This window comes from Rhagoletis pomonella, unplaced genomic scaffold (assembly GCF_013731165.1).
Source record: "Rhagoletis pomonella isolate Grant_MI unplaced genomic scaffold, Rhpom_1.0 Rhpom_scaffold_00007, whole genome shotgun sequence".
Taxonomy (NCBI): domain Eukaryota; kingdom Metazoa; phylum Arthropoda; class Insecta; order Diptera; family Tephritidae; genus Rhagoletis; species Rhagoletis pomonella.
The window spans coordinates 37,461,959-37,487,754 of record NW_023458561.1 but is presented as its reverse complement, the minus strand read 5'-3'; the positions used below and the strand labels follow the sequence as shown (position 1 = coordinate 37,487,754).

Below are 25,796 nucleotides of genomic sequence, written 5' to 3'. Positions count from 1 at the left end.
AGCAATTCAAAGGTAGATCCTGCCATTTGCCTGGGTAGCCAATATTCACACTGAGCAAGTCGGCGGTATTGCAATTGTCCTCGTTGGCGCAATGGCGACAGTATTGTGCGTTTGTGACGTCGCATTGGAATTCTGAGCTGCAGCCACGATAAACGTAACCATTGACCAACTTGACGGCACAAAATTCGTCAGCATTGTAGATTGGACATACCGAAGCGGCCGCGGGAGAGCTTTCACAGGTAGCATCATCCTTGGAGTTGCAGCGATGACAACTGCGACGACCGGCGGGGAAAATCTGGAAATCAAAATAAAAGTTTTTTAAAGAGAGTTTTTTTTATTAATGTGTTATGCTTATCACGCCGTAAATCTTCTTTTTAGTTAAAAGTTAAAGTGCTGGAATTGAAAATTACTCCTAAAATTTTGATGTTTGTCTAAAGAAAGCCTTAGGGCCGAATTCACAGTGCTTGGTTAAACCATTGTTAACTTAACCACCAACAAGAGTTTAATTATGAATTTATATTCAGAGTCACATAGTTAACTATGAAAATTCGTATCGCCTGAAAATATACAAATTCTTAAAATCAATACTTTTCTATTCAAATTTGAAATTCGTTCCACAAAAAAAAATTATTTCACAAGAGTTTAACCATGATAAAAATATAGTAAGGTAGAACCGCTGAGAGTCACTTTTAAAATCCTTGACGTTTCCAAACATTTTATTTTTTAAATTTACTCACAAACTCACACACACATTTTCATTTTCAATCTCAAGCAACAACAATTTCAAACAATTTCAATTTTTTATTTTCACTTTTATATGATTTTAAAATGTTGACAAACTTCAAAAAAAAATCATGGCCGACAAATTGAGAGAACGGTTCTACCTTGCTATGTTTTTATCATGAGTTTAACTATGGGGGCATGCTGGTTTAAACTTTTGTTAACTGAGCGTTGTGAATATGAAAATCAATAGCTAAACTCTTATCAGTGGTTAACTACGCACTGTGAATTTGGCCCTTACAGTAATAAACATTATAAGTCATAGTCTATACAATGCGAGATTGCTCATATTGATTTCAGATATTTCATATATTTGTCCAGTTTTTGAGTTATCAAAAATTTGTATCCAATATTAATGACCAAAAGTTTATGGTCAGTTTTTTAAATTACAAGAAAATTACGTCCTGTTTTATAGAAAAGGATACAAATTAAGGCCAGTTTTTGAATGACAGAAAATTAATAACTAGTTTTTACATTGGTAAAAATTATGTCCAGTTTTTTGAATTTTAAAAATTGGATACCCGTTTTTAATGATCAATGGTTTATAGGCAGATTTTAAATAACCAAAGGGTTATTTCATATCCTTAAATGTATACCTACTTTTGAAGTTATTATACACTTACATATGTCCAGTTTTTGAATTACCAAAAATTTATGTCCAGCTTTCAAATGCCCAAAAATTTATATACAATTTTCAATTAGCAAAGGTTTATTGCTAGTTTTTTTAGTGACCAAAAAATATATCCAGTTTTTCGGTAAACCTAAAAGTTAAGTTACTTTTTTAGTGACCAAATTTTTATGGTCAGTTTTTAAATTACCGGAAACGCATTTCCAGTTTTTAATAACCAAAAATTTATGTTCAGTTTCAAACGAACACATGTATATGACCAGTTTTTAAATGGCCCACAATTTATGTTAATTTCTGCATTACTAAAAATATGTATGCCCAGTTATTGAATTATCCAAAATGTATATCCAGTTTTAAATGGCCAATTTCCAGTTGTTAAACAACCAAAAATTTATATCCAATTTTAAATGATCAAATGTTTATGGCCAATGGTTTATTGCCAGTTTTTAAATTACCAATTTTTTATGTCCATCTTTTGAATTATCAAGCGATTAATTATATCCAGATGCTACTTACAAGTGTTTATCTATTTTCGGACTCGTTGACACCGAATATGGGGTCTTTTTCACGCCATGGCGTCAAGTTGTCGACAAACCTCAAAAAATTCCTGAAGTCTTCATAAAAAAATTAACTCTACTCAATCAGATTTTGGCCAAAAATTTCCTGTTAAAAGACTTTCCACTTGTGCCTTGGGCAATCATGGTTAGGTCAACCAACTGAGCCGGTGATGTGAAACGATCTAGTTATCCGGTTTCAACGCTTCCAGACTTGTCTAATAATCCTATCGCCAGGCCGAAACGAATTTGTTTCCTTGGCTGTGTTTTTAAATAATCTTCATACCTCGCTATTGCACAAATCGCTCGTGCACGTTTGACAGCTGGTCGAGTTTCCACTTAGACAATTAACCAGCACAGTCTGGCTGAGTGTATTTGCGCAGCCACGTCGAGTGGTGCCATCTAGAAAGACGGAGCAAAGAAGAGTTTCACTTTAAATTGATGTTCCATACTTAGTTGTAGTCTTCGTTCTCCAACGCTCTATACCTGAAAGCAAGCGCGTGTAGCATTCGACATGCGGCAGTGCGGCACATCTTGTCACTGTCGGTGCGCTCGACGGGTCGTTGGCACAAGTCTCATCATCTTCCGAATCGCATTGGACGCATGATGTGGGCGTGGGGAAGTTTTCAAATCCATTGCAATTGTCTCCTTCACTGCACAATAACAACAATTTTATATTCGCCTGCACGTATGCATCATCTAATTCGCTCAGACAACCCATACGCTTGACATCACTTTCACTATCGAACAATACAAAGCACTGATCGTCTGCCTTGAATGCGCGACATTCAGCTGTATCGGGTATTATGCAATCTTCACCCTCACAAATGTAGCACGAGCGTCGAGGCGTTGATACCGGCAATTTCGCTGTATTGCATGCCGCGCCCTGGCATGCCACACATATATCACTACCAGCTTGGCATACGACCTGATCTTCAGCATCCTTGTCATCCAGACAACTTCTCGTCAACTCATAGACATCCGAATTTTCGCTTCTGGGACGTAGCGCCGTCATACAGTGCTGATTGCACTGACGACGTGTGGCGACAGCTTCTGTATTGGATACACAGTTAGCATTGGTTTCGGAATCACAGTAGATACAATCGATGTAGTCCGCGAGTGAGACGGCTGTGTTACAGTCATTCGAGTTGCAGTTATGACATTGAGTAGAATTTGCATCACAGTATGCGCCCAACTCGGCGTCCACATCGGTGCTGCAGCCACGCTTCACGACATCGCCCTGCTCACCGAACACCGTCATACAATAGTCACTCGTTTCGGAACATGTGAGGTTGCGTGCGTTGCCAGCGCAGTCACTTTGGCTGTCACAGACTTTGCAACTTAGTGGCAACGGTTGCCAGATGCCAGGCTTACCGTCATTTTTTCGCTTGAGATTGCTTGTGTTGCAATCGCTGTCCTGGCAGGTCTGGCAAGTGCCCGAAGCGCAAGAAACTTGCGAACTACAACCGCGTATGGTATTTTCGTTTTCGTCCAAAGTAGCTACACACTGCTCAGAAGAGCTGTACTTCAAGCAAATACCAGAAGCTGCTGGGGTATTATCGCAGGTGGCTGTGGCGGTGGAGTTGCATTGATGGCAAGACAGACGATTTGCGGGATATATCTGTGGAAAAGGGAAAAGAAGTTTTAAGCTGAGCTCTTACGAAAACTTTATAGTCCAGGGTGTAACTTTGAAAACGCGACCTACCTCCTTGTTGCAATTTGCGCCAACGCAGGCCAAACATTTTGTCGAATTTGTGCTCAAAAGACATTCATAGAAGTCCTCTCCCTCTATGCTGGACAAACAACCGCGTTCCGTGTGACCACCTAATGAGAAAAATAGAAAAAACTAATTTCTTTCCCCAATTTTATTAACCTTCTACTACTTACTGTCCAACAGACGTGAATAGCATTGCGTGTAGGGCAACTTTGCACATGTCGTAGCCGACGTAACCTCGCTGGGCGCAATTGCGCAGGCTGAATCCGTTGCCGAACTACAAATAGCGCATGCCTGCGAGCTGGGTGAAGCATCGATAGTGTTACAATTTTCTCCATCGCAGACCCACAAACGTTGCGTCACTATCAGCTGCTTCACTTCAGCCGGATCATACTTGCTCTGGCATCCCAATTCCACAATCGAACCCGTCTCATCGTACTGCACGAAACAGCGATCGTTCTCGCTGACCGCCCGACAAGTTTTTGGCTGTGGATCCTGGCATTCATCGTCCACACACTGATAACACGAGATGCGCGTACCCACATCATCCGTGTTGCACGATTCGCTACTACACGCCTTACAACTTGCATCATTGCCAGCGGCACATATCTCCCGATCGTCCAAGTCCATGTCGTCTAGGCAAGTGCGTATAAGTTCGCGCACCGGTGACGCGTCATCCGTACGATTGTACAAAGCTGTTATGCAGCTCGTATAGCATTTACGAGTTCGTCTAATACCGTTGACATTTGTCAGACATGTCTCATCCTCTTGCGCATCACAGAAAATACAATCGATGTAGTCCGCTTCCGACGTAGCCAAATTACAGCCGTTCGATTTGCAACCGTAACAGCTGTTGCTATCATCAGCGCATGCTTCTTCCTGCGCATCACTGCAGCCACGCGCAATCACCAAGCCGCTTGTGCTGTTAAACACCGTTGTACAGGTTTGTAGATTATTATTCTCGCATTTTCTGATCTTGCCCAAACTCTCACTGCATTCCTCAGTACCGTTGCAGTGGTAACAGTTGAGTGGCAGATCTTGGAAGTAGCCAGGATTACCAATCGCGACGTCCACAAACTCATAGTCATTGCAATTATTATCCTCGCACGTGCGACATGTCCTTGAATTGGAGTTTGCGTCACATTGAATTTCAGTGGCACAACCGCGAGAGACAACGCCGTCGACGAGCTTGCTTACGCAATAATCGTCTTCATCAAATATGGGGCATACCGATTGGGCCTGAGGTTCGCTTGCGCAAGTAGAATCAGCGGTAGAGTTACAGCGGTGACAGCGTTGACGACTACTGGGAAAGACGTTGCTGTTGCAGTCGCTGGCCGAGCAGATGCGGCAGAATTCGCCCGGGGTGCCTTCGTTGCAGGAGAGGAACTGCGTATTATTCAGCGTGCTGACGCAACCGCGAATGGTGTGACCATCTACGAAAAGGGATTAGTTGCATGAATGAAATAATGAAATTTTATTGGAATATATAGTGATTGTAAAAGCGTGAACATAGATAAGTAAGATATTCTAACTACCAAAGGCCAAACTGATCAATTGTAATGTGTTTATTCACAAGTCTGCTAAACTGACTTGAAGATAAAAGTCTTACTTTTTCTTAGCGAAATTTCGACCAGATTTTCAATTATAGTACTTATGTATGTATGTATGTATGTCTTAAAAAATAAATTTGTCCCTAAACATCCCTTTACTTCCAAAGGGTTGCTTAGCCTGCGGAATATATATTTTTTTTATTCTAAAGGCTATGCCGTACTCCGGCAACCCGGTTGGAATGCAACTCCACATCGAACCAACCAAAGCTGGTTCTACTTGCCACCACGAATATTCCCCGAGGGACCGTACCCGAGAACAGTCCAGAGTAAATATAGAATACTCTGGGGGCTCCTGTTCCCATACAACCTTGAAAAAGCGCGGTTATTGGAGCTTTAAGCATTTCCACGCGAGATGGCGTTCATTCGCCATTTGGTTTCTGAATATGCAACATGTACGTCCGATTTTTCGCTGGCAATTATCCCTCAACTGTTCCTCTAAGCTATCGCAGTAATCCTCCACTATCAAGAATAAATTCGGAGAGTTGTTTTTTTTTGTTCGGTAAAGAGTTTGTGATTTACTGTATGTATCTTAAGAGAAAGGAGGCTACATATAAGTAGTGTATTCCTAGGGATACTTTTGTTAGCATAAGTTATGATCTAATAGAAGGTGACATTCGATTACGGCTTCTGGATAGACGTTGTCAAAGGCTACTTTTATGTGTGAATTCTCTAAATGCAAGCTCTCTTTCATCTAAGTAACTATAAACACTACTTCAAGGTATACGGCGGTAATAGCCTCACCGTGCTAGCATTGCGAAATACTTTATGTCGGTAGATGGTGGCGTATTTCGGTGCTAGCCTACTTCGGGTTGCATCTGAGTTTCAAGCAGGCCGGCAACTGGGGGCACTCTCAAGAAGGAGTTATATTACCGCTACTCTGGTTGGTGGCACTGAATGGCCTTCTACTAGAACTAAACGGAAGAGAAGTAGAGCGAGTCTGTGATGGAATTGAATATTTTTAGCAATAAATCAAAAAGTAACTAAGCGATTCCCACATTATCCTCTAAAGTAAAATATTTGGGTGTATTATTTGACACCAAACTTAGGTGGAAGAAATACTTATGTAGTGGGGTTATCCAGTAGAAATCGGAAACTAAAGATATATTCTTCAACGTATCGATGGCCTCAGAGTGCAGAAAATATACTATCGCAATTTATTTTGAAGTATGGTCTATGTCAATAAGCCCGAGATGATTTGAGATGTCAATAACGGGATCATAAATGAAATACAGCCCGAACTATGCCAAACAACCATGGGGGTCATTACCTTTTGGTTGGGCAGGGGTCTCTAGCAGAACAAGCTTAATTGTTGTCTTTCACAAAGTCCTTTAAATATGTAAATCTTCAACTAGATACTTTTCTTTACTGAACACACCCGAGTTTCAGGGGTTTCTACTAGTCTTAATAAATTGTCAGTTTAATTTCTTATAAAATTTACCTTTAGGTTTTTGCATCTTAAGCATACATCGAAATTTTGTTTTAGAGAATCAATGTTAAATAATTGCAGAAACGATTAACCGACTTGCTGTGCAACCGAGACGTCTGCTTCTTAAAAAATGTTTGTAAAGAGAATCGGCAAGTACATATCGTTACCCGCAAGCTAGAAACGTGAATGTGTAAAAATTAAAATTTTGTGAAATCAAGTTTGAATTGTTTTACCTAGACTTAACTCTGCAGTCATGTAATTGACATTGTGAGATATGTGGTTTCCATGTATGTGGTTCTCAGTTTTGGTATAACATAGGAACCATTTAGTTTACATGTATGCATGTATGTATTAGTAAGGATTAATCAATCAACTACATACACTAAAATTTTGAAATAAAATTTTCGAGGGATTTTTTTTATATATCAGCCTCCCCCTAAATTCGATCCTGGCGACGCCCATGCGAAAAGCCATGGCACCCTGTGTTGCCAGAGGAATCGTGGTGGGCATTTAATAATCAACTCATAACTGATATTAAATTAATGCGCACACTATAAATATATAAGTCTTAGTTCCACACCGCCCTTTACTCACAACAATTATCACAATAACAGTCAGGATTTTAGGGCAGTGGTCTCTTGTCGAACCGGCAACTAAAATGGATTCGATACGCATATCCTCTACTGTTTCACCAACAACGTGTGTGGTCAGTACCGTTGCGAATCATGCACACCTGTGACCTTGAAGTTTCATCATCTTTTCGCAGAGGAGCTGGGGGTGTTTCAAAGGGAAGTCACTTTCCCTCTACGTCGAAAAGTCAGTTCAACCTATTCGATATCCATCTTGGCGTATTCCATTAGCCACCAAAGACCTTGTCGAAGCTGAATTGGGCCGCCTATGTTCGCAAGGTAGTCTGGATCCAGTTGAGAAGACAGACTGGGCCACAACAATTGAGCGACGGGACAATACGCATTTGTGGCGATTGTAAGGCGACGCTTAACAAAGCACTGAAACTACACAACTTCCAGATACCAGCCAGCTATCAACACTTTATTTTCGTCTACAGAGGGAGGTAGCATATTTTTCCAAAATAGATCTCGCGGAAGCATAACAGCAATTGCAAGTCGACGAACAATCATCTTTGTTGCAGACAATCCTCCCTCACAAAGGCGCCTTCAGAGTTACCAGGCTTCAAGTTGGAATCTCTTCAGCGCCAGGTATATTTCAAAATTGTTTGGAAACAGTTTTAACAAATATATTAGGGGTGCTGCCGTGTAATGACGATGGGAATGGGAAAAACAGAGGCTGAGCTCGCTGTTCGGTTGCAAGAGGTATTTAGTCGTTTCAACACCACTGGTCTTCGACTAAAAAAGGATAAGTGTTCGTTTGGATCATCGAATTCCTGGGATTCCAGCTAGACTCATTGGCAAATCGGCCATCGCAAAGTAAAGTCAAGGCCATACAAAATGCTCCAGCGCAACTCAACTTTTTACCGAACAAAGCTACAATCGCCGAGCCATTACATCGCCTACTTGATAAGAACTCTCATTAGTTGTGAAAAAAGAAACAACAACAGGCGTTCGAAAATATTAAGCAGCTCTTAGTATCCGAACGTCTTCTGGTAGACTGTATACTAATTTAATTTAAATTTAATACGATCCAGCTCCAGTAGGTGTGCGGTTGATAGGCTGATTGTTTTTGTGAAAATAAATTTTGTCGCACCGTGTGCTTATTCTCACTACAAGTACTGAACCCAAACTCCAACTTGAGGTTGGCACGAATTAGCGTCATTCGACTTCAATAAAACTTTATACATGAAACGTTTCATGCCAAGTGAGCGACCACGATGCCCCAAATTCAGAATTTTGCGCAAAGTCTTTCAGACAGATAGACAGACAAAAATTCTAAAAATTGTTAATATGGTATCTGTTGAATTTCTCAGAAAAAAATATCTCCTTATATTCTGGTACACCCTAATATTAGATTAGATTAAACTACATCACCAAAAAAGTTGCGGTTTTCCGCAGGGATTACAAGACTTATTATATTTTATGACGTCCACCAAAATATTTCGGAAAAGTATTAGGATTTAAGCGGGTTGAACCGATTTGAAAATACCTACAAAAATGCAGTTTTTTATGAATGAGCTGGACAAGAACAAGAAGGCAAAAACATGCATTTTCAAAGGGTTGAGTGTAACATCCAGCGCATTTTGCACCGTGCAAGGGCAACATTTTTTGGTAGAAACGAAATCACCATTAAAGAAGTTTTTAAAAAAAGTTCCCTCAGATGACAAAATGGATTAAATTTAAAAAATCTGCATACAAATATTTAAAAATCTTTTCAACGGAATCGTAATAATCAGATTTTTGATGATTTTTTTTACCTTTTTCAAAGATTTACGAAAAACTTAAATACTTGGGCCAAAACTATTCTGATTTAGACTTATGGGATCTCGATATAAAGGTATTTTTCCTCTATTTTTATTTATGGGCAAAAAAGTCATTCGTGTCGCAATTTTTTTTATTTTTTTTTTCAAATACAAACTCTTCTTAATTCAACTTTGAATGATGTTCGTTCATCCTACCTTTCTCTTTCATCCTTGGAATGATCTTATTAGTAAAGAAATAAAAGGAGTGAGAAAATACCTTTCCAATGATACTTCACAAGTCTGAATCGGAAGAGTTTAGGTTCAGTTATTCATGTTTTTCTTATACCAATCTTTGAAAAAAGTTAAAAAAAAACAGCATCAAAAATCTCATTATTACGATTCCGTTCAAAATTTTTTTTTAATATTTTTATTATAATTTTTTAAGCTTAAACCGTTTTGTCATTTGAGGAGATTTTTTCAAAAAATATCTTTATGAAACTATTTTTATTCATAAAAAAACTCCATTTTTGGAGGTATTTTCAAATCGGTCCAGCTCTCTTAAATCTTTTTATTGTTCCGAAATATTTTGGTGGACGTCTAAAAATATAATAAATTTTATAACTCCAATGGAAAAATATTACCGATTTTTATTTATTTTTTTTTTTGTATATGGGGAGTGATGCTGTCTAATGTACATACATACATAGATGCCAAGCAAAATTTTAAACAAGTTTAAATTTTAAGTACGTAATATGTAGCAAGTAAATATTATAGTATTGCTTACCTTCATTGATGCGCGTGAAACAGTCTGTGTGTGGATTGATTTGACATCTCGTTTGCGCTGTGATCGCCGTAGGGTTGATGGCACAATTCGCATCTACCGATGAATCGCACACATAACATATGTTCGCGTCTGGTAAATTGCTATACGTGTTACAATCGTCGCCATCGCAGAGGAAATAGTGAATGATATCGTTGTAAATTGCATCCGCTGATACACTGCTCCTGCAGCCCATACGTACAGCGCTATGTGTTTCTGGATCAAAATATATGTAACACTGATCACGCGCCGAATAGCCGCTGCATGTGATCGACACAGGCTCATCACAATCGTTGCCATCGCAATGCAGGCACGACAAACGTCCGTCGGCAGGCACTGCCGCCGTATTACACCTATCGCCTTCGGTGCATCTAACACAATTGTTTGCCTCATTACATGTTGCACGATCATCAAATTCCAGATCCTCGAAACAGGTGCGCGCCAAATCGAACACTTGTGGATTGGATTTGCGTTCATACAATGCTGTCACACAACCTTCGACGCATGCGCGTGTAGTTGTAATCGCGCTGGCATTCGCCAAACAGTCAGCATTGGTGGCTTCATCACAGTACAGGCACTGTTGTGTTGCTTTCACTTCGGTGATATTGTTGCAACCATTCGATTTGCAATTGAAGCATAGCTCTGGATTTGCAGCGCAATGTGATTCGTAATCAGCGGCGACAGCTGTTTCACAGCCACGTGCCACAACTACACTGCTTTCGTTGAATACTGTCACACAATCCTGATAAATGTCACCTTCGCATTTGCGCAAACGTTGACTGTACACCAAGCAATCCTCTCCCGAACAACTATTACAGTTCAATGGCAAATCTTGAAAGATGCCATACAATTCTTCTGATCTTCTTTGCACATTCGCCTGATTGCAGCCGGTGCCGCTGCACACTTGGCAATTTCTAGCGGTGGCATCGCAACTGAACTCACTAGAGCAGCCGCGACGCGTTACACCCGATTCATAGACCGACACACAAGCATCGTTTGCAACATAGATGGGACATATGGCGAGCGCTGATGGTGCTCTGCTGCAATTACTGTCTGTTAGAGAATCGCAACGTTGACATTGAGTACGATTGGCGGGAATGATCTGAGGATATGAGTGAAGAAAGGAAATTCGAAAATGGCAATGAAATGAAATGTAAATGCAAGTTGTTTGTCGAAAAATGTAACGCGACTTTGATGTGAAACATGTTGGCTAACGAACTTTATCTACAAATGTTTATCTACAAGTGTTTATCTACAAATGTTTATCTACAAATGTTTATCTAAAAATGTTTATCTAAAAATGTTTGTCTACAAATGTTCATCAAAAAATATTTTTACAAATGTTTACCAAAAAATGATTATCTAAAAATGTGTGTCTACAAATGTTTATCTAAAGATGTTTATCTAAAAATGTTTATCTACAAATGAGGATATATAGATTTTTTGTTCTTTGGTAACACAGCTTACCTCGCGTTGAGTTCCTAACACGTTAACCAAAACTAATCATAACTGTAGTTTAAGTAAGACTCAATTGAGATAAAAGAAAAATTACTGCTGTGCAATAATGGGCCTTATGAATAAAAACTAAGCAATTGTTTTTCTTAAAGTTTCAGTCCTTTACTTAAATTTTTTAGAATAAATCGAGTAAAAGGTCTGAAATTTTAAGAATAATCGGTTTCTTATTTTCTATTCATAAGGCCCAAAAACCTTTTCATCTAAAACCCAATTATTAAGTGATTTAAAAACTGGATTGATTTTTGTTTAATATTTTAAAACAAAACTCATATTTCTTATAATTTAAAAACTGGACGCATTTTTTTTTGGTTAAAAAATGGTACATATATTTTTGGTAATATAAAAATTTGATAAATCTTTGGCAATTTTAAACCCTGCCTTTTTGTGGTCTAAAAACTGAACATAATTTTTAGTAATTTCATGGACATAGTTTTTGGTAATATAAACTCTGTGCGTATTTTTTTGTCAAATACTTTTTTGTTAGTTAAAGACTAACCGCAAATTTATGCTTAAGTTTTTAATTAATGGTAATATAAAAATTGTATATAGGTTTTTGGCAATTTAAGGCCTAGCTGCCCACTTCGGGTAATCTAAGAATTGGAAATAAATGTTTGGTAATTTGAAAACTTATGATGCGTTTTCAGTTTATTAAGACTTAACATAAATTTGTACTCATACAAACACTGAACGGAGCTTTTGGTACTAAAAAAAACTGGACATAGTTTTGGGCAAACAAAAAACTGGACAGAAATTTTTCCTGTGCGCATTTTTTGGTAAACTATTTTTTTTTTTTTTTGTTAATTAAAGACTGAGTACAGATTTATGGTTATTTATTTTAAAAACTGATCATAAGCGTTAAGTAATCTAAATAGCGAGCAAAATTTTTTTAGAATCACAAAACTGGCTATAATTATTTATTTATTTTTTTTTTATTAAAAAGAATGTTTGCGCTAACAAACTGGACATACATTTTTAATTGAAAAAAAAGCTAGATATAATTTTTTGGTAATATATAAATTGGGCATATTTTTAGGCAATTAAATAACTGCCGAAAATAAAAAAGTTTCACATCAAAATAATCAAATATACATATAAGAAAATATTCATAATAGGTACGGGTTTGCAGAAGAAAAACTTTCTACTCACCTCTACATTGCAGCCACTATCCTCGCATAGATTGCAGAGCGCATCCTCCCCGGTCACGCAATTATAAAAATCATCGCCTTCCAATTCGAAGAGGCAGCCACGTTCGGTCGTCCCATTATTGGCAAGACTAACACGCTCATAGCAATTCGTGTACGGCACGTTGTTGCAACGCACCGAACGACCCGCTAAGCGCGGTTGTGTAGCACACCTGGCATCCTCCGTTGAATTGCATTCAGTGCAATCATTTGGTTGTGCCAAATTCTCATATCCATTACAATTCGACGTCGAACATACATAAATTCTCTTGTTTCGAATCAACTCGGCAATTCGCGTTGCATTGCCTAACTCTGAGCTGCAACCCATGCCAATGAAATCATAGTTTGAGTCGAGGCGTATGTAGCACTGCTCATTTTCATTGATATCAGGACACTGGACTACCGCTGGGTCATCACAGTCTTCACCATCACATTGATAGCACTCGGTGGCAGAGGCAGCAACTGAAATTTTTTTATAATTTTTTCTTTTAGTAAATGTGGCGTTGACAGAAAAGTAATATATCGTAGAAACTTAAAAATGGTGTGCGAGTACTTAGTCATGAAGCCGGCAATTCCATCATTTCAAGGCTAAGAAGTGCGATTAAGATTAAGTGTAGCGGATATATTTTAATTTTTTTTTATTGCAACTTTTTCAATTTAATTTTCGTTTAATTTTTATATTGTTTTAAAGCGAAGAAAGATCTTCATTTAGTTTTTTCTTTTTTAAAAAAGTTTTAATTTGATTTTTGGATTTTTTTGTTTGAAAAAGAAAATTATATTTTTCTTATTTCAGTTAACTTTTGGAAATTATTACTATATATTTTTATACCCGAGCGCACTTGTGCACAAGGGTATTATAACTTAGTTCACATAACGGTTGTTTTTAACAACCAAAACGAATCGAGATAGATATAGATCAGAATGAAAACAAACGTCGATTAAGCCATGTCTGACTGTCCGTCCGTACGTCCGTATGTCCGTGCACACGATGACTCGATCAAATTGATATATCTCAACGAAATTTGGTATGTAGATTGCCCTTTACCCGAGGTAGGTTGGTATTGAAATTGGACGGTAACCACGCCCACTTTCCATATTACGGGTGTTTTCCGTCCGTTTTTTTTTCACTCCAAAGTGATATTTACAATGATTTTGAAACGAAAAATAGGAGTATTATAAATTTTTGGAAAATGGGCATACCCACGCCCACTTATGATTACACTGAAAATTTTTAAAATCGGACAATAACCACGCCTACATCTCATATAACTGTAATTTAGAGATATACGAAGTATTCTATAAATCAATAAATACCGAAAACTAATTTATTTAAAATTGCCAAACTCGGTATGATTATTGTGCTCGCCACAAATCGGTGAAAATTATTGAAATCGGACTTAAACTACGGCCACAACAACGGAAATGCTTGAAACTTCAATATTTCGAAATTTAAGACGCTAATTTACTCAAATTTGATACACATATATAAACAAATAAAGCATATATTTAAATCTTGCGCGTGGTATCTAATGTTCGGCTCCGCACAAACTTAGACATTTTTACTTGTTTTTTATTTCATTTAATTTTTTGGACCTTTTTTATTTAGTTTTTTTGTTTTTAACTTACATTTTCTTTTAATTTTTTAATTTTGTTTTAAAACTGAAAATATTTTTTTTCTTTTATTTAATGTTTAAGTACTATTTTCTTCTTTTTTGATTTAACATTTTATTTTTCTAGTGTAATTGTTACGTTTAATTAAAAAAAAAATTCTATTATTTATTTTAGCTTTATTTTCATTTATTTTTAATTCAAATTTCTTTTATTTATTACTTTTTCTCCTTTAAAAAAAATGTTTATGTTTTTTGAATTTAATTTAATTTTTAAAAAACTTATTGCAAAAAGTCGAACATCACAACGCTAAAACTTATCGTTAGCAACTAGTCTTTAGAAGTACAATAAAGAGTTTTCAAGATAGTTGCCAGAATTGACAATTGTCTTACGAAAGACTTTTGTCTTTCGAATAACTGTGGTGAGTTGAAGGACAATTGTCTGAATTGTGTATGGAATGGATTTATAATCACAAAAATTTTTTCATTTCTTAGGTCCGTACTTAGATTTATACATAGGTATGCCACTTTAAAACTGAGACCAAAAAATTTTAGCAATCGCACGATGATTGGTTAAACATTTAAATTTGAACACATTTGCCTTGAAAATCATTTTCATTTTCATTTTTTCGATCACAAGATCGGGTAATCAAATTACGCAAAATTTTGGGAAAATTCTTAATCGACTGAACCATCTTTTATAACATAAACTATAAGCTGATTTCAAAATTGAAGTTTTTACCAAATTAAAAATTATGTAAAATACAAAAATTTAATTTTCCAATTACTTCAAAACCATTTCAGTTATGAAAAGTGTTTTTTTCCAAAATTTCGTTGTGATCAGAGATTTATGTATTTCACTAAAATCACTCATACGCCACGTCACCTGTTGCTTCCCTTGCTATCATTTATAGTCTTACAAAAACGTTTAATAGGTGCAACCGAGAAAATATACGACGAAATACTTGTAAAACAACAACACATTTTGTTTATTTATCCGAGTTCAGCCAGGTCGGTTAAAAAATACGCGACCTGAAGGATAGTGTTGTAAAGTGTGAAAACTGCTCTATTGTGAATTGTTAATGGGAAAGTGGAGAGAGAAATTTTTATTTACTTATATACATGATTTATATTTTAAATAAGTATATACATTACGCAAATACCTCGAATAATTACTCATTTCCATTTGTTTTTGTATTTAAATCCCGTAAAACTATCCACATGTTTCTTGCCAGATACAAATAGGGTAGCTAAAAGGAAATTTTACCCGAGTTGAGCGTTCTTTTGTCGCTCGTTTACAAAAAAATGCATCATCGGTAAATAAATACTATTTTTTTTCCTGGTTTACATAATCAATATGGGATCACTTTTATTTGAATTTACCAGGTCGCGTAAAGGCATACATGTAATTTTCCCGCATTTTTTTTTTTTGTTCTGCATACAGTAAAATTTATGTTGCCAAACCTTCGACAAATATTTATTGGCGCTATTAAAATTTATGGCGCAATTCAACTTAACTAACTGTTCTATCGTAAATTTTTTACTTGCCTTATCAGCAGAGTTGTTATATCTCTGAGCGGTTGCATAACAATTAGGCTGTTAATATTTTGTGTATTCGCACATTCTTTCAGCAGAAAATTCTCAACAGCAAAATTCTAGTGAATTTGTATGTGCGCTCTCGCGAGTGCAGAAATGTATGCAAAAGTACGCGAACGCTAAACTCGCCAAAAAATGCAAATTTCACAACAGCTGTTCGTAGTTAAGTTAAATATCGACCGCCTAATTGCAAGTTGCTCCCCTTTCTTTCCATGAATTCACTTTTTTTGTGGCTCGGGCGAGTTTCATTATATCGTTTAGTAAGAAATGGATACGCATAGTTTTTCCCTATTTTATTTTGGCCTCCAACACCAAATTTCTATTTTGCGCAGTACGTTGGTTACAATGAGCTATTTGCTTGCTCGAGAATTGCTGCTAGCAATAACTTTTCCAGCAGAAACTCGAAGCTTCTCAACAAAATCAAATGCCATTTTGCGCTCTCAATTTCCCCTACATTGCTGGATATTTGTGTACACTAACAGTAAAAGCTGATAATTTTACATAGTTTATCAAAAAACGATCAATAAGCAGACCCGACAGCCTTGGCCTTGCCTAAAATTACTTATGGCGTTTTCGTTTCTACAAAAAATTTTGCCTTCTCATCGCCCTCTTAGTGTTTGTGCGTATAGGGCCAAAAGGAGGTCGCATTTTTCCATAGAAACGAGTTCGGCTGTGGAATAACTTTTACGATTTAATATGTTATTTTGTATGTTAAATGTTATGCATAATAAATAAAAAGTGTTTTATTGGGAGCCGGAGCGGAGCTAAGATCGGAGCTCGAAGCGAAATAAAATACCAGAGCAGAGCGACGAAAAAAAAACCCTTGCTCCGAAGCCCTGAGAAAAACTCAACAAATTTTCACCAAAATTTCGAGCTTTGTAATCCGAATTCATACATAGACCATCAACAAAACAATATTATTAAAAATCAAGCTAGCTAAACTGACCGCAAGTCCAATTTTCTTATTGAGACATATACATATGTATGTATGGTTTTTACTTTTGTTTGAGACTTTTCCCTTGGAAGTGCCTTTTTCCACCTCTAAATGAGCTTCGAGCTTCAACTCGTGCTGGACTTCTAAAATGAGCGAAAATGTTTTTTTTTTATTGGAAAACGAACAGTACAAACCCCAAATCCGGGATGCTGTATGATTTGGTACTATTGCCAATCCATTTGTATTTTATTTTGCTTGTTTCTAAAAAGTTAACAAACAAATTTTAACTTGAAAAAGATTGTGAATATTGTTAAAAAATCACCATGTGAACGCTAGTTTGAGTCACTGTATGTGTGTGTGTTCTCAAAAATTGTTGTTGTTGTTGTTGCCTTCGCATACAAATTTGTTGCTTCTTTTATTTTTATTTTGGTACAAGTAGACACAAGTTAAATGCCGTTTTCTCAAGTAGCTTTTAAAATTTAGCTGTCCTTCAAAATTTTTTTTTTTACCAAATTTAAATTTTAAAAAATATATGCTTTAGAAAACGGTCCTTAAAACTATTCTTCTCGAGTTTTTTATTTCCTATAATGCGGTCACTCTTTCACTAAACTTGCGACAATCAACTCAAAATTTGTTCTTTCACTTAAAAATCGCAAATCTGCCAGATATGGCAGATTTTTTATACCGAGTCCTTATAAGTGAGAAACTAACGTAATTTCGTTGAGGGGCTTATTATTAATCCAGTGTCTTCTCTGAGTTTTTTTTCGTTTTTACAAAACTAGTGCTCACTGTATAATTTAAAAAAAAAGAGCAAAGCTTTTAAAAATATTCTGATTTTACTTCATAAACTCATTTTTTTGTAGTTTTAATCCTTAATCGCACTTCCGCGGGCACTTCATTGCTTGCAGCTTTTTTATTATCAATTTATCATTTATTTTAAATCCAAGTAATGGCATACATCCTACCAATTTCACTGTTGGCACAATAAAGCACTAAACCTATTAGAAGGTAGCCAATTTTTATATTCCGGGGCAACATCTTGCCCATTAGTCGACGCACGTTTTTAGCGCGTTTGAAAATTTTCGGCCAACTAATTTGGCCATTCTGTTGGTCAGTGGCTTTTATAGATTCGCTCTAATCTAGTTGCCGGCATTGATATCAGTCTAACACAGAAGGTGTAAGTAGTTTTTTTTTTTTTTTATTGCTCTACGAACATAACGATAACTCTTTAACAACGTACAAAAAAAAAAATCGATATTTATTAGCCATGATGTCAATTGACGCTGGCACAAAATTTACTACAACAACAAAGATTAGGCAATAAAATGGAAAATATAATAATTAGCAATGAGATTAGTAGTTGTTAGTTATTTCGCATTAAAGCCCAATAACTTTGTACGGAAAGTTTATAGCTATACGCACATATGTATGTACGTATACATGCATATACATACGTACGTTAAGGTGGACACCATCTAAAAATGCGATGTTGTTCGAAAAATTATATTTTTAAGAATTCGATGCCATATCTACGAAAACTTGTTTTGTCCCGTATAAAATACATGGAAAATTTTAGAACTTTGAGCGAGTTCAAAAAAAAAATATAAAAAACGGAGGTAAAGTTTTTTCGATAAAGAACAATTTTAGGAGGGGAGAGCATTTAAATTCCGGCTTTACTTTTACACATACATTTTTTTTTGGACCACCCTAATGTACATATGTATGTATGTATGAGAAAGTGCAATCTTATAAAGTTATAACAACAATTGCCCAATCTAATCGCAATTCACCAATTCACTGTATATATTTCTTACTAATATATTACCGATATGTGTGTACGTTTATAGATATAACCCGATTTTGACTTTGGTATGTGAATTATAGAAATAAGACGCTTATCTGTAGATATATTGCGCTTATCCGCATTCTCAGCAGTCGCTTACGAAAAATGTAATAAAATATCTTTTATGTATGTAAACAAAGTGCACTTTTATGAAATGCAATTAAACATTGTGGCAATGCCACTGGGTGAAGTTCAAAGTGTTATCTCCATTATGAAATGCCATCTATTGATAACATTTCTGGCTATAGCCATCATCACTGCGTCTATCAAGATATAGCGTATAAGAGTCAATTCTACATTTATCAATTCTGTTTAATCGATGAGTTTCATTGCTTTAACAAAAAAAAATAATAAGCCCAACAAAATAATCAGCCGCTATCCGTCGCTATTTGTCGTCATTAAATGCATATGTACATATGAGTACCAAGTAGTGTCTATCAATAAAGAGAGTTGTCATTCAATACAACATCAAAAGAAAATCCAAGAGGTTTGCACAGTGTATCTGGTGTGCTTTGGTCTTTTCATGGCGAGGATGCCTTAATTTTTCTTGGGCAACGTCGAGTTATTTTTTTAACGGCCTTTGAAGTTTTCAGGCTTAAATTATTTTATTGTTTAGTTTTAATTACTTTTAATTACCTTTAAGTCTATGAAGGATTTTATTTAGTGAACATTTTTTTCATATGTGGAAGAAAGTATTATTTCAAAACTTTTCAATAAGCCTAATGCTGAATTTCCACTAGCCATTAAATGACAACTTTTTAATGACAATTTTGGGCATTAAAAAATATCCGTGCCATAATGTTCATGAAAAAAGTCATTTGTCTGTTTCCGCATGGCATAGCATACATTTTGTTGTCATTGAAATGCCTAGTGGAAATTCGGCATAAGTAATAAAAATAGATACAAATTTACAGATTTTATAAGCATTTTATATCTATATATATTAGGGTGCTTTTTTGCAACTATTTTTTTTTTGTAGGAAATACCTTAAAAAAATGCCCTCATTACCACTTAATATTTATATTAAATGATCGACCAAGGCATGTTGAAATTTCCCGCTTAAAATACACTTAAATTTGAGTTTGGTCTTCAAAATTCTATAGCACAGAGGCATTATACCATAAATCTTGGTCAATGATAGGCTTTCATTAGAATTGAATGCTCTACAAAAGTGTTCATAGCGGCGTAATCCTTACTACTATCAGCACCAAATTTTTCATGAAATTCTCGTTTTTTGTCCTATCTCGCAAATAACAAAAGCTACGGAAAAAAATTGAATGACAAATTTGTAGCAAATTAAATTTTTTACAAAAATTTTTAGAACACCATATCGCTAACATCCATATTCGGCTTTGAAGTTGAGGTAGTGTGAAATTTGCATGAATTATTGAGCTAAATTGTAGAAATTGTTGTTCAACTTCAAAGTCAATATCTCAAGAAATATCGATGCTAGTGATTTGGTGTTCCGGATTTTTTTTTTGTAGAAAATTGAATTTGCTACAAGTTTGTCATTAAAAATTTTTTCTGCAGCTCTTGTTATTTACGAGATAGGGGCAAAAAACGAGAACTCCTGAAAATATTGGGTTTAGTGACCCGTACTACCTCGCTGGTGGGAGTTAGGGTTACGCCTTAATGGACACTTTTTTAGAGCAGTCAACTCGGAAGAAACCCTATCATTGTCCAAGATTACACAGTAAAATGTCTCTGAGTTTTAGAATTTTGAAGAAAAAAATCAAAGTTTACGTGTATTTTAAACGGGAAATCTTTGCACGCCTTGCTCGACCACTTACAACAACAATATTAAAGGCTAAAATTTTCAGTGAATTTTTTTTTAGGTATTTCCCACAAAATTTCGAGATGAAAGTGAAAAAAATATGGTCACGAAATGGGTAATTTTTTTCGTACCTATATATAACATAAATAAGTGCCACCCTAAACCTTTAAAGCTCGATAAACTAAAAAAATAATAATTGACGTGGTCAAAGAAAATTGAGGAGGCGAAAACACACCAGATATATGTACTTAATTGGATTTCTTAAATGCTCAAAATTTATAGTACAGTGTAATCTAGGAGTCAAACGTATTAGTCATGGGGATTTTTGAAGAGTTAAATTGTACTTACGCTTGTGCTAAGAAAGTTATTATCATTTTGCATACTTAAATACAATGCACTGAGAAAATTAATTTAGTTAGTTAGATTGAAAGGTATTGATAAGAGTATAAGTATTTTGTCTGCAAATGAGTCAAATACAAAATGACTCATACTTAAATCAAATCTTATTCTTATTTGGCCCTACAACTGTTTGGTCAGCTGGGTTGAGGAGAGAAAAAAAACGGCACTTGCTTCTCTGCGTTGCGAAATTTGCACGAAGGTTAGGTAGGTGCTTCTGCACTTGATCTATATATTATATTCGTGGGCGCACTTGCTTTCGTTGTCCACCCATGTTGTGGGATTTGTCTGCATCGGTCATGCACACGTGAGCTCAACGGAGCCACTTTGCTTTCACGTACAAGACGTGAAGCTGCCGAGCTTCTGCGGCGCTAGCAGGCCGTCAGTTTGCCTTATGGTGTGACCAGATGATCACAAAAAATTAAGCTGAATTGACTTAAAAAGAGGTAAGAAAAAATCAGAGGCAGATATTTTAAGCGGACAAATGTAACAGCAACTATACAAATTCAAGTGAACTGTATTCATTAAATTAATATTATTTTTTTTCGCTCAAAACTTCACAGGCCTTTTTTTGATATCTTAAAGCACTCGACGCACTAACAATTTAAGTCTGCTCCATACACACCGCGACACACATGCTTCAATTCTTCCTTTATTTTATTTTTTTAAACCTTCTCATCTGCCTCCGAATAGCAGAGCTGTTGAAAGATCTTTTAATACAGCTTCCAAAGGTAAGGTCTGGCCTAAAAACGCTGCTTAAAAGTGCTGATTAATAAGAGCTGCTAATTTATTCCAATGGTTTTATAACAGAAGTAAGAGTTTACCATTGCAATTAAATTAATCTTTTATCTAGGATTTTTAGATCTTCAAAAAAATCAAGCCATTAGCGATGAAAGTCGATGGATAAATAAACAAGTTGACCATCAAGCAATGAAACTGTTCAATAATTTTTTGTATGGATAGGAGCGGGAAATAATGTTACTTACATGCCAAATCGTACATGTTCGTTTTCGTACGTACTCCAACATGGCGTATGAGTAACATTTTCCATGTTAAAGCTTGAATTTTTTTTCATTCGCAATTCAAACTTAAAATTAAAATCTGATCTAGAAAAATTGGTGTACAGATCCGCATTCTACGACCCAAAATTAAGTTCACATGTATCTGCGTTTTTTGTGCCTTTTTAGCGTCCCTACAGTGTTATTGGTAAAAAAAATGTCAGTAACGGTTCGTCAGACCCTGAAATTAAGCGCACACAATTTTCGATTTCCTTAATTTTTCGATTCTCAGCTTCTTTTTGCATAATTTTGCGAAAATAATTTTTTGAACGATGGTAAAACAGGTAGTACCGATAAACGAATTTAAACATATATATTATCAGATACGAATAAAACTTAGCTTCTAAATTAACTAATAATTATACGTAACCGGGCGATTGTGACCATCCTTTAGATTAAAATTTTTCTGGTCAAAACTAATATAGAACTCCACTTTTATTACAAATCTTAGCACGTTTAATACCTTTTTCCGCAGCTTATATGTGGATCATCCACTCTTGATCGTCCACATTTCTGCGCCGTATAAAAAAGCGGGACTAATGCAACATTTCGGGAGCTTGATAGTTTTTTTTTCGTCAAGACAGGGTTCAACTTTTCAATTGCCTAATGAGCCCAAATGTATCTGCTGGCAGAAGTAATCCTTCGTTTGATCTCCAGGCTGACATCAATGACAGTGTTAATGCTAAGCAGGTAGTCAAAGTCATTCACTATTTCAAATTTTTCGCCATGACTTTAACAGTAAAAAAATGTATAAAAAGATGTACCCATTTCAGGCTTAATAAATACAGACAGTCATTTAGATTGCATTGATATGAAAAAAATATTTGTTAAATTACGTGAGATGTACACTTTTCGTAATTGAGTATTCAATTCGTGTTCAACTTCATTGGCCCTCGCCAAAAGCGGCCTTAAAATCGACAAAAAAAATTATTTGTTTAGGTGCTTATTATTATTTGCTTACCTAAGATCTTTCCCGAGATTTGACGAACTGTGCGAATCTGCTCAATGTAGGACTTTCCTTGCCTTCATTCAGGAATAACTTCAATTTCGGACAAAGCCCACTTGAGCTTCCAATATTCTGGCAAGCATTCATCAGACCAAATTACACTCTACCAGCTTTTCTCTACAATATTTAAACATCTCAGCCAGTAAGCCGCAATAGTTATGTTCTCATTTGATTTTGGTCGAGTGGAGCATCATGAGTTTCATCACTATACAGCGGTCTGTGTCGCTTTTCAGAAGCATTGTAAAGTGTTCCCGCCATATCTCAAGTGTACTCTGGGCGTATGTTACTAAATAGATCCCAATCATTGTTCCCACAAGAAACAGTCCGGTCTTGAAACTATTTAATTCCGGCCTTTTTTTCAGATAGAACTTTCGCGCCGTTTTCGGCCTAGCAACTTCCCAAGCTCTTCGTATGCACGTCCTTCTTTCTCTTTTTTTCTTCCTTAAAAGACATTTCCCTTCCCTTCTCCTCTTCTGCCTAATTAAAAATACGACGCTTGGGTACTCGCTTCTATTAGTCAAATTTCAATTCAGCAATGGTTTAAAAAATATATTAAATACTAAGCAAGTCGAAACCAGGGGCAAAATTATTATTTTTTGCTGTTTAATTTTTTGTTAATTTGCTATAACTTATTTTTTAATTATATTCTATTAATTAATACTTTATCATAATAATTTAAAATACACTAGTAAAATGAAGAAAACAGTTGTGAATAGTTTATAATTTAAGCTAAATGTGGTTCCGCTACTTTGATTATTTCCAGTGTCGGTGGTATCATTGCCTCCACTTCCACCTCCGGAGCTTGATCCACCATCACCTGTACTTCCACCACTGCCACTCGTGCCACCACCACCCGTACCACCTCCGTCAGTACCACCACTACCACCTCCTCCTGTACCACCTCCATTCGTGCCACCACCACTTGTACCACCTCCACCCGTACCACCTCCTCCTGTACCACCCCCAGTCGTGCCACCTCCAGTTGTACCACCTCCACCCGTGCCACCTCCCCCACCTCCAGAGCTTGAACCATCACCACCTGTACCAGAACCAGAGTCGGAGCCACCTGATGCAATCTTCGGTTCACGATTGCAGCCACTAATATCTAATGGCGAGCACAGCGTGCAGTCATTGCTGCCCAAGCATTCGTTTTGTTGCACTAAATTTGTTGCGCAACCGCGTATCGCACGCTTTCCCTCTTCCACCTTCGTGTAACAATAAGAATTCGTAGATCTTCCAATAGGACATTTTTGAGCCTGCAGCTGATCAGGGTTGCTTGCACAATTTCCATCCTAAAAATTAATTTTTATATGAATGTGCATTAGGGTGTGCCAAAAATAAGTAAAGTCGGAATTTTAATGCTACTACCTCATAAAGTTATGCTGTACCTAAAAAAATACAACCCGTTTTTTATTTTGAAACCCCAAAAAATATTTAGAGGTCACTCAAAGAATTCCATGTATGTGCGTTGCTAGGGGCAAAATAAAGAAATGCAATGGGGGACCAATCAAAAATTTTTATTATTAAAAATTGTTAAATAAACAATTGGGTATTATTATTGAAAGTCTCCTGAAGAGAAACACAGTTTTCCGATCGAAAAATATTGATTTTCAAGAACATACATGGGTAACTTTGAACGACCTTTATATATTTTTGGATTTCAAAGTAAAAAATTAAGGGTATATATTTTGCAGTGCAGACCAATTAAAATTACTGCCTTAATTTTCTTTTTTACCATCCTAATGTACATAAATGCATATATACATACATATGTAGGTATACCTGTGCATTGAAAATATTTTCGCCACTTACCGTATTCGAGTCACATTGTATGCATTCGAACCCATCGCCGCTTACATTATTGCACAAATCTTCGTTGCACTGATAACAAGGCCCATTGGCCTTTGGCAAATCTTCACCTTCCACGACGGCTTCACTATCTTCATTTGCGGTAGATTCTGTTTGACATTTATTACGCAATGCCACCGCTAGTTGTCCTAGACATCCTTGCGCCAGAACAGTTGCTATATAGTTGGGAGTATAGAAAAATTGTAATAATCGTCTATCAAAAATGTTTAAAAATCGACTTACATCCTTGAAATACAGTCACACAACTGTCCAGTGCATCTACGCACTCCTCCTTAGCTGCATAGCTGGTGCGTTGACAATTAATGCCCGTACATTTGTGGCACTTCGAGGCTGCATCTGCGCGAGTGATCAGTAACTGGAGTAAAACCAAGGCTACTACGGTATGTATTACCACCACCTTACGTGTCCTTTGATCGGACCCGAACATTTTCTTTAGTTTCTACATTTACCGCTGCATCAACGAAATAACTGATAAGTTTTTTTGCAACTTATATTTATAGACGAAAGTGTTGCTAAGGTGGGGAATTCACGCAGCACTTGTGTGTAATTTTATCTAGTAAATGCAAAAATTGGTAAACAATATATAGTAAGTAATTCCGCAGATGAAGTGTTTACATTTGAATCTATTAGTAAAGAAGTAACTTATTTGTAGATAACTTTTTAAGTGCCCTCAAACTGTTTTTTTTTTTTTAATAATAATAAATATTTACATGTGCAAGTGCATGAAGAAGACATACATATATGGGTCTATCAAATAACTCCCACGAAATAAGTCCCACTTTTTAAAGCGAAATAAGTCCCACCAAAAATTGCTTAAAAAAATGAAATAACTCCCACGAAATAAGTCCCACTTTTGAAAACGAAATAAGCCCCACCAAAATGAAATGATTTAAAAATTTACTTGAAATGAAATAACTCCCACTCAAAATGAAATAAGTCCCACTTTCATAAGCGAAATAAGTCCCACTTTTTCACTGTTTAATGCGATTTCAAATAAGAAGTATTTGGCTCTTCGAAAAAAAACACACGTCGAATAATATGAATAATCAAAGCAGAGAAATAATAAAAAAAATCGTATGCAAGCTCGCAGAAGGCTTCTTAATGGAATGGATAT

The 25,796-nt window shown here is 36.1% G+C and overlaps 2 protein-coding genes across 9 annotated transcripts in view; one reads left to right on the top strand and one right to left on the bottom strand.

Annotated features, from left to right (window-relative positions):
- Positions 1–17,774, bottom strand: part of LOC118742712 — a 23,268-nt gene extending 5,494 nt beyond the window's left edge. The window contains exons 1-7 of the mRNA XM_036474980.1: positions 17,702–17,774; positions 12,565–13,061; positions 9,868–11,005; positions 3,850–5,109; positions 3,668–3,786; positions 2,449–3,583; positions 2,249–2,364 (exon numbers count right to left, since the gene is read on the bottom strand). Of these exons, the coding sequence (XP_036330873.1) occupies positions 2,249–2,364; positions 2,449–3,583; positions 3,668–3,786; positions 3,850–5,109; positions 9,868–11,005; positions 12,565–13,061; positions 17,702–17,774 (4,338 nt within the window). The remainder of the gene's footprint in view (positions 1–2,248; positions 2,365–2,448; positions 3,584–3,667; positions 3,787–3,849; positions 5,110–9,867; positions 11,006–12,564; positions 13,062–17,701) is intronic.
- LOC118742713 overlaps positions 1–25,796 on the top strand; it is a 221,922-nt gene that overhangs the window by 123,801 nt on the left and 72,325 nt on the right. The gene's annotated exons all lie outside the window — the stretch shown is intronic.